The following is a 13,030-nucleotide window of genomic DNA, read 5'->3' as shown; positions in this document are numbered from 1 at the left end:
TCACCTTCAAAACCCTTTTCTTCTGAGTGGGGTTTTCTGGCTTCCAATTAAATGCATCTATGCAGTTCCCTTGAACTATTCCCACAGCCATATACAAAACCACTCTGACAAACATTTTTCCTGAACTGCCCACTGGATTTATTAGTGACTACTTATGGTCCTCAAATCCAGTCTTATCTGCAAGTGGAAAGATTTTCTCTAGGGGTACCCTCAAATAGGCCATTACTGAAGAACAACAGTTAAATTAGCTAACAAAGCTCATCATGTTTTTCACAAATCAGAAAAAGGTGCAGATTTACACTCCACCCACGCAATATTTGCTATTACCTCCTATGACTTTCTTTTTCAGGCACAGAATGGAGGTGCGTTGGGTCTTGGGGTGAAGAAGCAACAGGAAGACAGGTTCCAGAATCCGAGCAACATCATTAAGGGAGAGGGCACGGATCAGCCAACCCTGTGCTGCTGCCCCAATCGCTCCATCTGAACAGTTCAGGCTGTCCAACACCACAAAGAGGCTCCTGAATACCAGGGGAAAACAAAAACCATTAGATCACACCAGGCGCTTACAAAGAAACAGTGCAAATATATCCATCATAGTCATAGAGATGTATAGCATGTGAACAGACCCTTCGGCCCAACTCGTCCATGCTGACCAGATAGGCTAACCTAATCTAGTCCCATTTGCCAGCACCTGGCCCATTTCCATCTAAACCCTTCTTATTCATATACCCATCCAGATAACTTTTAAATGTTGCAATTGTACCAGCCTCCACCTGTTCCTCTGGCAGCTCGTTCCATATACGCATCACCCTCTGCATGAAAAAGTTGCCCCTTAGGTCCTTTTTCTATTTTTCCCCCCTCTCACCCTAAACCTATGTGCTCTAGTTCTGGACTCCCCCACCCCTAGGAAGAAATCTTGTCTATTTACCCTATCCATACTCCTTATGATTTTATAAACCTCTATAAAGTCACCCCTCAGCCTCTGATGCTCCTGGGAAAAACAGCCTCTCTCTACAGTTCAAATCCTCCAAACCTGGCAACATCCTTATTAATCCTTTCTGAACCCTTTCAAGTTTCACAACATCCTTCCCATAGGGAGATGACCAGAACTCTAAATAATATTCCCAAACTGGCCTAACCAACTTCCTGGACAGCTGCAACATGCCCTTCCAACTCCTATACTCAATGCTCTGACTAATAAACGAGAGTATAACAAACACCTTCTTCACTATCCTATCTATTTGCGATTCTACTTTCAAGGAGTATGAACCTGTGCTCCAAGGTCCCTTTGTTCAGCAACACTCCCTAGGACCTTACCATTAAGATGTACAATATAGAACATAGAACATAGAAAGATACAGCACAGTACAGGCCCTTCGGCCCTCGATGTTGCGCCGACCGAATCCTACCTAACCTACACTAGCCCAATAACTTCCAAATGCCTATCCAATGCCCGCTTAAATGACCATAAAGAAGGAGAGTTCACCACTGCTACTGGCAGGGCATTCTTCTGAGATGCTGCCTAACCTGCTGTGCTTTGACCAGCAACACATTTGCAGCATTCCATGAACACTCAACCCACTGTGTAAAGAATCTACCCCTAACATCTGTCCTATACCTACCACCCCTTAATTTAAAGCCGTGTCCCCTAGTAACACCTGACTCCATTAGCGGTAAAAGGTTCTCAGTGCCGACCCTATCTAAACCCCTAATCATCTTATACACCTCTATCAAATCTCCCCTAAACCTTCTCTTCTCCAATGAGAACAGCCCCAAGTGCCTCAGCCTTTCCTCATAAGATTTTCCTACCATTCCAGGCAACATCCTGGTAAACCTCCTCTGCACTCGTTCCAATGCCTCCACATCCTTCCTATAGTATGGCGACCAAAACTGCACACAATACTCCAGATGAGGCCGCACCAGAGTCTTATACAGTTGCAACATGACCTCAGGACTCCGGAACTCAATTCCTCTACCAATAAAGCCCAGTACACCATATGCCTTCCTCACAGCACTATTTACCTGGGTGGCAACTTTCAGAGATCTGTGTACATGGACACCAAGATCCCTCTGCTCATCCACACTACCAAGTAGCCTACCATTAGCCCAGTAATCCATCTTCTTGTTACTCCTACCAAAGTGAATGACTTCACACTTAGCTACATTGAATTCCATTTGCCACATTTCTGCCCAGCTCTGCAACTTATCTCTATCCCGCTGTAACCTACCACTTCCTTCCTCACTATCCACAACTCCACCGACTTTTGTGTCATCCGCAAACTTGCTTACCCAGCTTTCAAGCCCTTCCTCTAGATCATTTATAAAGATAACAAAAAGCAATGGTCCCAAAACAGATCCTTGTGGTACACCGCTAGTAACTGCACTCCAAGATGAACATAGTCCATCAACTACTACCCTCTGTCTCCTTCCAGCCAGCCAATTTCTAATCCAAACCTCTAATGCATCCTCAATGCCATACCTCCGTAGTTTTAGCATTAGCCTACCATGGGGAACCTTATCGAACGCCTTACTAAAATCCATATACACAACATCTACTGCTTTACCCTCGTCCACTTCCTTAGTCACCTTCTCAAAGAACTCAATAAGGTTTGTGAGGCACGACCTGCCCTTCACAAAACCATGCTGGCTATCCTTGATCATGTTATTCCTATCCAGATGTTCATAAATCTTATCCCTTACCATTCTCTCCAAGACTTGGCCCACCACTGAAGTCAGACTCACTGGCCTATAGTTACTAGGGCTATCCCTACTCCCTTTCTTGAACAAGGGGACCACATTCGCTATCCTCCAGTCCTCTGGTACTATTCCCGTTGACAATGACGACATAAAAATCCAGGCCAATGGCTCTGCTATCTCCTCCCTAGCTTCCCATAGGATCCTAGGGTAAATGCCATCAGGCCCAGGAGACTTATCTATTTTCATCCTCTCCAATATTCCCAGAACCTCTTCCCTGCATATTTCCAGGCCATCCATTCTAATCATTTGTGACTCCATATTCACATCAGCAACAGTGTCCTGTTCCTGAGTGAATACTGATGAAAAGTATTGATTTAGTGTCTCTCCAATCTCCTCCGCCTCCACACACAACTTCCCACTACTATCCTTGACTGGACCGATACCTACCCTAGTCATCCTTTTATTCCTGACATACCTATAGAAAGCCTTTGGGTTTTCCCTAGTCCTACCAGCTAAAGACTTTTCATGTCCCCTTCTCGCTTCTCTTAGCTCTCTCTTTAGATCCTTCCTGGCTACCTTATAACTCTCAATCGCCCCTACTGAACCTTCACGCCTCATCTTTACATATGCCGCCTTCTTCCCTTTCACAAGGGATTCCAATTCCTTACTAAACCACGGCTGCCTCACAAGGCCCTTTACACCATGCCTGACTGGTACATACTTATCGAAGACACATAGTAGCTGCTCCTTGAACAATCCCCACATCTCATTAGTGTTCTTCTCTTGAAGCCTGTTTTTCCAATCCACACATCCTAAGTCATGCCTCACTGCATCATAATTTCCCTGCCCCCAGCTATAACTCTTGCCCTGCGGCGCACACTTATCCCTCTCCATCACTAAAGTAAAAGTCACCGAGTTGTGGTCACTGTCCCCGAAGTGCTCACCTACCTCCAAGTCTAACACCTGGCCTGGTTCATTACCTAGAACCAAATCCAGTATAGCCTCACCTCTTGTTGGCCTGTCTACATATTGTGTCAGGAAACCCTCCTGCACACATTGGACAAACACCGACCCATCTAATGAACTCGAGCTATAGCTCTCCCAGTCAATATCTGGGAAGTTAAAGTCCCCCATAACAACCACCCTGCTACCTTCACTCTTTTCCTGAATCATCCTCGCAATATTATCCTCTACTTCTCTAGGACTATTAGGAGGCCTGTAGAAAACACCTAACAGGGTGACCTCACCTTTCCTATTTCTAACCTCAGCCCAAACTACCTCAGATGGCAAGTCCTCTTCCATCGTCCATTCCACTGCTGTAATACTATCTTTGACAAGTAATGCCACACCTCCCCCTTTTTTACCCCCATGTCTGATCCTACTAAAACATTTAAACCCTGGAACCTGCAACAGCCATTCTTGTCCCTGTTCTACCCACGTCTCTGTAATGGCCACAACATCGAAGTCCCAGGTACCAACCCACGCTGCAAGTTCACCTACCTTATTTCTTATACTTCTGGCATTGAAGTATACACACTTCAATCCACCCTTCTGTTTACAGGCACCCTCCTTCGAGATTGCTGCATTATTCATAACCTCCCTACACTCAAGGTCCTGTACCCTAAAGCTACAGTCCAGGTTCCCATGCCCCGGCAGAGTTAGTTTAAACCCTCCCAAAGAGCACTAGCAAACCTCCCCCCAAGGATACTGGTGCCCCTCAGGTTCAGGTGTAGACCATCCTGTTTATAGAGGTCCCACCTTCCCCAGAAAGAACCCCAGTTGTCCAGGTACAAGTCCTGGTACAAGTCCTGCTAAGATTTGCTTTTCCAAAATGCAGAATTAATCCAAAATAATTTCCACATTATCAAAAGCAATGTTAATATCTGACCCTCTCCCTCAGTTTGAGTTGATGATAAGATCATTCTCTGTCATATCCCATGTCGTTCTAAATTCTCCTAAATCCCTCAATCATGTTAAAATTCTCTCTCTCTCTACACTCCCCATCCTATTTCCAAGCACCTTTTCCAGACTATTTTCGATGTCACTACTCCGTTCCACTTACAACTTCTATTCTTTAGGTCATTAGGGTCCTCCTGTCAGACCGAGTGTAAATTGCAATGGGGGCAGCACTTGCCAAAGAGCTGGTAGATCATGGCACCAAGACCTATTCCACAGTCTGAAAACATTATATTGGTGACCACTTCATCACTTCACAAAGGAAAGCCTTGCTGTCTGAAATCTGGCTGCTGAGCTTGTAACAATCCCAGCAAACACACTTCATAGCAAATTCATTCAGTATAAAACCTATTCCAATGTCCATGGGGCACTAAAAATGCTACACATATACAAATAAAAATAAAGTACTGTGGATACCAAAAATCTGACTTTAAACAGAAAGTTGGTTAAAAAAAAACAGTAGGTCTGGCAACACTTGTGAAGAGAAAAACAAAGTTAACATTTTGAGTCCAGGAAAGATACTATTAAATTGGAGAGGGAGCAGAAAAGTTTTACAAGGACGTTATTAGGAATAGAAGGTTTGAGATATAGGGAGAGGTTGGATAGGTTGGGACCTTTTCCCCTGGAGTGTAGGAGGTTGAGGTGTGACTTTATTAGAGATTTGTAAAATCATGAGGGTCATAGATAAGGTGACTAGCAAAGGTCTTTCCTCTAGGGTAGGGGAGTTCAAAACTAGAGCGCATATCTTTAAGATGAGAGGAGAAAGATTTAAAAGGGACCAGAGGGGTAACTTTTCCACAGAGGGTGGAATGAACTGCCAGAGGAATTGGTAAATGCATGTACAGTGACAACATTTAAAAGACAATTCGACAAGTGGATGGACAGGAAAGATTGAGGGACATTGGATAAATGCAGGCAAATGGGATTAGTTTAGTTTGGTAAACTTGGTTGGCGTGGATGGACCAAAGGGTCTGTTTCTGTGTTGCTTGACTCTGTAGGCTAAGGGTTTCTCTCTCCACGGATGCTGCCCGACTTGCTGAGGTTTTCCAACAGTCTGCTTTAAATCACATAGATGCAAGTTCTTACTCTCGCAAATATTATGGGACATTAAATATTAAAAACACAATTAAAATATTTAACAATGTGGTCAAGTAAATTTTGAGATTTTTAAAAACGCTCCATGAAGCAAGAGTTAACAGGTAAGTGTGGGATGGTTCTGCTGGATAGGAATAAGTTTGCAGGGAAGTGGGGAAAAAGTCCATCGATGGAAGAGGAACCAGTCGTTTAGCTAAACGGGCTGCTTCACATCTCCTTTTCTCCCCCTGGAGGAAAAAAATATCCCCCTTAAAAGACTTTTTAAATTTTAATTTGGTCAGCGGGTATGTATCTAGCCCGGGCTATTCTTCAGAGACTCCAGGCCACCCCTACACGCTTTTGATGTGGTGAAAAGCAGGCCTTGAGTCAAGACTTAAGCCCCAGACGCTGTGAATGCAACCTCATTTGTTTGCTCTTGTACTGGAGCAAAGTGGTTAGGCTATGTTCAGTTGCCTTCAGCACAAACTGCAACATTTGGGAAAACATAGCTTTACGCTACTTTTCCCAATCTCTCGAAGATCTCAGCTGCATAGGTGCACAAACTTTAAGCCCCCACCAAACTTACTCAGAACTATATCGCCATTCCTTCATGGCCACTGGGTCAAAGTTCTTGAACTCTCTTCTTAAAAACATCTTGGACATAACTACATCAAATAGACTGTTGCAGTTTGAGCAGCCAACTCCTCCAGGGTAATTCAGCATGGACAGTATATATTGGCCCAACCATGATGCCCATATCCTCTGGCATGTTTTTAACAATGGAAGGGCTTACTAGACCATCCTACCATCAGTCTCACCCAATGACTGTTGCCAGGTTAAAGAAGTATGACCACGCTTCAGGTATTCCTCTTCCGGTAGAGCTTGCTAATGAGAAGCGATGGACTGTGTGGCCAATCATCCAAGCGCAAGCCTCACACTATCAGAATCAGCTGCACTCCCCAGTGCAACTCATGGTCAGTGGAGTCTTCTTTTACCTTTCCTGCATGTTGGCACAGAGCTGCCAGCCATCTGTCCAGCCCACCCGACAATTCCCACAAGAACATTTCGTCTTCAAGGAGGAAAACTTTCTTTCTAGATTAGGAAATTACCTATCAAACGAACGACTGCAGAAGGACGTTCTATTGCCTTGAATGTCTCGTGTAAAATGCCACAGTACGGAGAACCTGAAGAGTGCTTCCAACTGGATTCCCTGTGGGCGAGAAGAATGAAGAAGTGAATGATGATGGTTAACTTTGCTCAATAACAGGAAAAAAAGGTGTATGGATTACACTTGGATTTGAGAACTCCGCATCACCAGTTTCCAAAAATGAAATATGATTTTGTATTCAGCAGGACTCATGACCTGTTCAGTTGAAACAAAGATTTTGGCATTGGTTAAAAACAATAAGTGCAATTGACTCCTTAAAAAGGGCAAATAATTAGCAAAATCAGTGTCGGCTCTCTAGTGAATGAGCATGAATTGAATTGATTGGCACAGTGAAAAGCTTTGTCTTGTGAGCAATACAGACAGATTATGGAGTGAAGTAGCATAGATAGTAAATAATAGGTAAACAGCAGCAAAAACAAAAACACAGGTACAGGTGAATGCTAAGAGTTTGAGAGTCCATTCAGTATTCTAACAACAGTAGGGTAGAAACTGTGTTTCAAAACCGGCTGGTACACGTGTTCAGGATTCTGTACCTTCTCCCCGATGGTAGAGGTTGTAGAAAAACATTGCCAGGGTGGGATGGATCTTTAAGAATGCTGGCGGCCTTTCCTTGACAGTGGGCCTAGTAGATGGATTCTATAGATGGTAGGTTAGCCTTTGTGATTGTCCGGGCCAAGATAAACAAATGGCAGACAAAACAAACACATGTTGCTTCTATCTTCTACAGAGGATGCAGAAACACTGCAGCGATAGCTGGAATTCAGGAGGTAGAGGGAGAGAGACAATTGGTGAAATTGTAACTGTGATGAATGTGGTACTGAGCAAAATGGAGGGTGCTGTGGCCCAGATCCTGAGGGGCTCTACACTAGGATCTGAAGAGAGGAGATCAATACGATGTCATAGATACTTTGGAATTAACTTTCCAAAATTCACAAGATTCAGGAAAGGCTCCACCAGACTGCTAAGTTGCAAATATAATTCTTCTATCCAAGAAAGGAGGGAAAAGAGACAACAGAAAACAGCAAACTATTGGGATAGTGAGCTTGAGGTCTGCCATGGAGAAGATGGTAGCATTGATCACTGAGGTGGTTAATGCTGGCTTCTTCAAAAAACCAAAAGTAATCAGGAAGAGTCAGCATGGCAGTGAGAAAAGGAATTCCCATTTAACAAATTTATTGGAGTTCTTTAAAAAGAGTAACGTGCACTTTGGATAAAGGGGAGCCCACTAACATACAATGCTTGGATTTCCAGACAACATTCCTTGAGTTCCACTTGATAGAGGAGATGATCATTGTGTAGGGAGTAACACTAACATGATCGATGATTGGCTGGCAGAAAGCAGACAGTATGCATAAAATCAGTCTTCGTCTGATTGGCAGGAAGTCATCAGCACAGTCTCAGAGACCTCGATCTTTTACAATTCATGTCAATTACTTAGACAAGAGGAACAAAGACAGATAAAACAAGGACAGGTAGGAAAGTACGTTGTGAAGTGGACAGAAGGATGTTGCAGACTGATATGGTTACATTGAGTCAGTGAAAGTTCTAAATTGGAGGAAGTCCAAGTTTGATAGTATTAGCCAGTAACTTTCAAAATGGTTGACTGGGGGAGACTGTTCACAGAGCAAGCATATGGGAAGCTTTCAACAATGAGGTAATGAGAGTTAAGAGACAGTGTGTTCCTGTTAACGTGAAGGAGTAGGGAATATTGGATGACTAGAGATATTAAGATTCTAGTCAAGAAAAAGGTGGCATATGTCAGGTATAGACAACTGGGGTCAAGAGTGTGGTGCTGGAAAAGCACAGCAGGTCCGGCAGCATCAGAGCAGCAGGGATAAAAAAAAAAGTCTGACTTTTGGGCAAAAACCCTTAATCAGGAATGAGGCTGGGAGCCTCAGGGGTGGAGAGATAAATGGGGGGGGGGGGCGCGAAGAGGTAGCTGAGAGTGCAATAGGTAGATGGAGGTAGGGGTAGAGGTTGGAGGGGAAGAGTGCTGCAGATAGGTGGGAGGATGGACAGAATGGACAGGTCATGAGGGCGGTGCTGAGCTGAAAGATTGGAACTACGGTAAGGTGGGGGGAGGGGAAATGAGGAAACTGGTGAGATCCACATTGATGGCATGGGTTGGAGGGTCCCGTGGTGGAAGATGAGGCGTTCTTCCTCCAGGCATCGGAAGGCGGCCAAGGACCAGCACGTCCTTAGTAGAGTGGGAGGGAGAGTTGAAGGTTGCTCAAGATTTCAAAGAATGGTTCAGTAAGCTTAGTATGTTGCAATTTCGAGCATAATTTCAGGGTCAGACTTAGATTTTTAAAAATCTGAGCTCACCAGTATCTGATAAAGTGATGAACGAAATATTTTGCAACTGTATAAAGTAATTATTGTATATTTGTTTAAGTATGGTGGATTGTCTCAGAGAGTCTTATCCTGTGACATAATTATGTCACTGGCCATCTTGGGTAGGAAAGAGCTTAAAATCTTGCTACCTGTAAACAGCTCCATAATAAAGCTTCTGCTATTTAACACTTTGGGCTCCTAGTCCTTATTGGAATGTAACTGCAATATGCAAAAAAAAAACCCTTCAAAACAAAATATATAATCTAATGTTGCGCTGCTTAATACAGGAGCAGGTGAATTCACATAATATGGGACCAGAAGTGCAGCTTTCCCTCTCTCAAATGACTGCTTGGTGAATTTGACATTTAATGTTACAAGATTTAATATTACAAATAAAACTAGGGATACAATTACACATTCAGTGTTCATTATACCTCTTTGGCACTACATCAGACAGACAAAAAAAGAAATGTAATTGAGTTTTATCAAAAAAACTTCTGTCTTTAGCAATCTTATTACAGTACAATAGATTCTGTTGTAAATCTACAAACAAATTGAAAAAATGAACAACACCATATTTTCTAAGGGTTCTTCACAACCAAGGGACTCATTTTTCGTTGTTAATTAGGATCTAATGAAGTTTGGTTTTATTTATTCGTTACATTTACAAACTGTAAAATAATGACTGAGTCCATAAAAAGAAACTTACTTTATTTTTGTGAAGCAATGCCTGACAGATAATATCCTCACAAATATTAGCAGTTGGAGCAAGGCAGTGCAATTTATAGAAGAGTTCAACAGAAGTAATGTGATGCTCCCTGCTCTCCTTGTTGAGCTGATTCCAGAGAACATGTGCAACCCTCTGTTTAAAAAAAGTAAACATATTTTAATATATATTGGGGAAACAGAAAACACTAGATTTACCCTGTAACAGATCGCTTCAAATATGGTCTTCTTGCAATTGTCTTGATGTCAGAAAACATTTTCTGCAAGATTTATGCAGCATTTAAAACAGGCCTTGAAAAAGAGAGGTTACATTTACAAACATAATTTGGACATTTTAAGGTTTCAAATCCTAAAGAGCAATGGGAGTAACTGGATAATCAGTAAGAGAGCAACACAGAGGATTGAAAGGGCTTCCATGCTGTAATGCTCAGTGACTTGCTGAAACAACACATGAGGGAAAGGTAGGTATCCTGCAGATGATCGTGTTATTCAGAATTGTTTATAGGGTAAGCAGTTCCATCATTTGGAGTGCTGTTAATGAAGGGTGATGGGTAAAATTGTCCGTGCATGCATAATTATTCCAGGGATTACTATCAATACAGATTTTATTAATTACAAAAAAAGGATTTGTTGCCTCCACAAACATTCCCACAGCCTGCCACCCTGGAATGAAGGGGAAAGTATGGTCTAGGTCACTGCTCCACCTACTGGCAGCCTTACACAGTGCTCATTGGCAGTGGTGTGGGAACAAGGCACATTGATACACAAACACTGGCACAATGTTGTTACACACCCTCCCAACTATTACTTCAGCTGCTTTGAGCTCCTCCATCTCCGGGGCTCAGGTAGTTCACAAGGTAAGCTTATACTGCAGCTGTATCCTCAGCCCAACTGTCTTCAGCTGCTTCACCAATGAACTTCTCTCCATCATGAAGGCAGAAGTGGGAACGCTCACCAATGATTGCAATATTTTCAGAACCATTCATGACTCCTCAGATACAGAAACACTCCCATGCAACAAGATCTGGGCAACATCCGAGCTAACATACAGCAAGTAACATTTTCACCTGACAACACCAATACAAATGCCAGACAATAACCATTTCCAATAAAAGACAATCTAACCACCACCCCTTGACACTTGAGTTCGCTGCTCGTTGGATGCTGCCTGAACTGCTGTGCTCTTCCAGCACCACTGATCCAGAAATTGAACAGTTTAAGCACAACTGAATCCCCCACTATTAACATCCCGAGGGTTACCACTGACCAGAAACTCAAATAGATTTACCATATAAACACAGAGGTACAAGAGCAGGTCAGAAGCTAGAAACACTGCAGTCAGTAACTCACTTCCTGACTCCCTTAAGCCTGTCCATCATCTAAAAGGCATAATTCAGGAGTATGATGGAATTCTCCCCACTTAACTCGATGGGTGCAGAACCAACAACACTCAAGAAACTTGACACCAAAGACGTGCAGGTTAGGTGGATTGGCAATGCTAAATCCTGGGATGTGCAGGCTCAGTAGATGAACCATAGGAAATGCAGGGTTACACGGATAGGGTAGGGGGATGAGTATGGGTGGAGTATTGTTCGGAGAGTCGGTGCAGACTTAGAGTCATAGAGATGTACAGCACAAAAACAGACCCTTTGGTCCAACTTGTCCATGCCGTCCAGATATCCAGAGTTAATCTAGCCCCATTTGCCAGGAATGGGCACATATCCCTCCAAACCTTTGCTATTCAGAATACTTGTTGGGCCAAATGACCTGTTTCCACACCGAGATTCTATGATGAAGAACAAACTTTTACCATACAAAACAGAGCGCTTGACTGGCACCACATCCACTCCCTCCACCACCAACACTCAGTAGCAGTAGCATATATTATGAACAAGATGCACTGTAGAAATCCACCAAACATCGTTCAAAACCCACGACCACTTCTATCTTGAAGAAGGGCAGCAGATATATGGGAACACCACCAACTGTAAATTCCCCTCCAAGCCAGTCACCATCCTGACTTGGAAACAGATTGCTGTTCTTTCACTGCCGTTGGGTCAAAATCCTGGAATTCCCTCCCTAATGGCACTTGAAGTCAACTGACAGCACACAAACTACAGCAGTTCAACATGGCAGCTTACCATCACCTTCTCTAGAGCAACTGGGGATGGGCAATAAATGATGGCCAGCCCGCTGCATGCATATTCCAAGCGTGAATAATAAAAATAAAGTTATACTTGTTGGTTATTTTAAATTATTTTTCTACTCTGAAAATTGAACAGTGACACTGTTAGCTTGGTGTTTTAAATGGTTTCCCAGTAATCACTCATTGATGGAAGATACTTAATCTTTATTCCAATGTTAGCATTCTTTCCAACGACAACCCAACGTTTTGGAGGGGCAGCTGTTAAAAACAGTTCATGACATAAGTGGAAATAGCAGAACTAAGACATGCGTGATAGGTTTGTCACAGGTAAACACTGCAGCCCGTGTCTAAAATAACACCAACCAAGTACCATACCTGATAGAAATTTGTCTTCTCAGCCATAAGCTTCAATGTTGCTGGTGTGATGGGTGGTATTGTCATCATCTGCAACTTTCCCAGGAACATTGTGTATTCAGAACTTTTGTAACGCTTGACTTTGTCTTCAATGACAAGCGCCAATGAGTGAGAATGATCGATCATTTCCAGCAATGTTGAAATTGCTACATTTTGCATATGGCAATCACTGATACAGCAAGACAGAGTCATCAGTGACTTCAACCAGAGAGGAAGACAGCCATTCCCATCACCTGAAGGATTCAAACAGAGACAGATAGGCACTTAAAAACATCCCGTTAGCATGAGGCGTAACGTTACTTAATACAAAAGGTGAAGTCACATGGGGGATCCACAATGAGCTGTTAAGATAGACAGACAAGCAGGAGGCTGGAAGAACATAGCAAGCCTGAGTTTGATAGACAGAGTAGCGACAAAAGGGTGTTTTTCTGACTGTACATCTGTGACCAATGTGTTCTGCAGAGATCAGTACTGGGACCCTGATAGATAGATAGATAAATAGATGGATATTTTAA

General features: G+C 43.0%; 1 protein-coding gene across 5 annotated transcripts in view; it reads right to left on the bottom strand.

The window, feature by feature from the left end:
* The window catches only part of dop1b (DOP1 leucine zipper like protein B), a 143,056-nt gene that overhangs the window by 57,134 nt on the left and 72,892 nt on the right, over window positions 1-13,030 (bottom strand). For all 5 annotated transcript variants that reach the window (XM_060833767.1, XM_060833771.1, XM_060833769.1 and 2 more), the window contains exons 15-18: window positions 12,477-12,748; window positions 9,939-10,091; window positions 6,837-6,937; window positions 328-518 (exon numbers count right to left, since the gene is read on the bottom strand). In XM_060833767.1, coding sequence (XP_060689750.1) covers window positions 328-518; window positions 6,837-6,937; window positions 9,939-10,091; window positions 12,477-12,748 — 717 coding nt within the window. The remainder of the gene's footprint in view (window positions 1-327; window positions 519-6,836; window positions 6,938-9,938; window positions 10,092-12,476; window positions 12,749-13,030) is intronic.

This window comes from Hemiscyllium ocellatum, chromosome 12 (assembly GCF_020745735.1).
Source record: "Hemiscyllium ocellatum isolate sHemOce1 chromosome 12, sHemOce1.pat.X.cur, whole genome shotgun sequence".
NCBI classification, from domain to species: Eukaryota; Metazoa; Chordata; class Chondrichthyes; order Orectolobiformes; family Hemiscylliidae; genus Hemiscyllium; species Hemiscyllium ocellatum.
The sequence above is the reverse complement of the archived record's forward strand: the minus strand, read 5'-3'. Positions and strand labels throughout refer to the sequence as shown.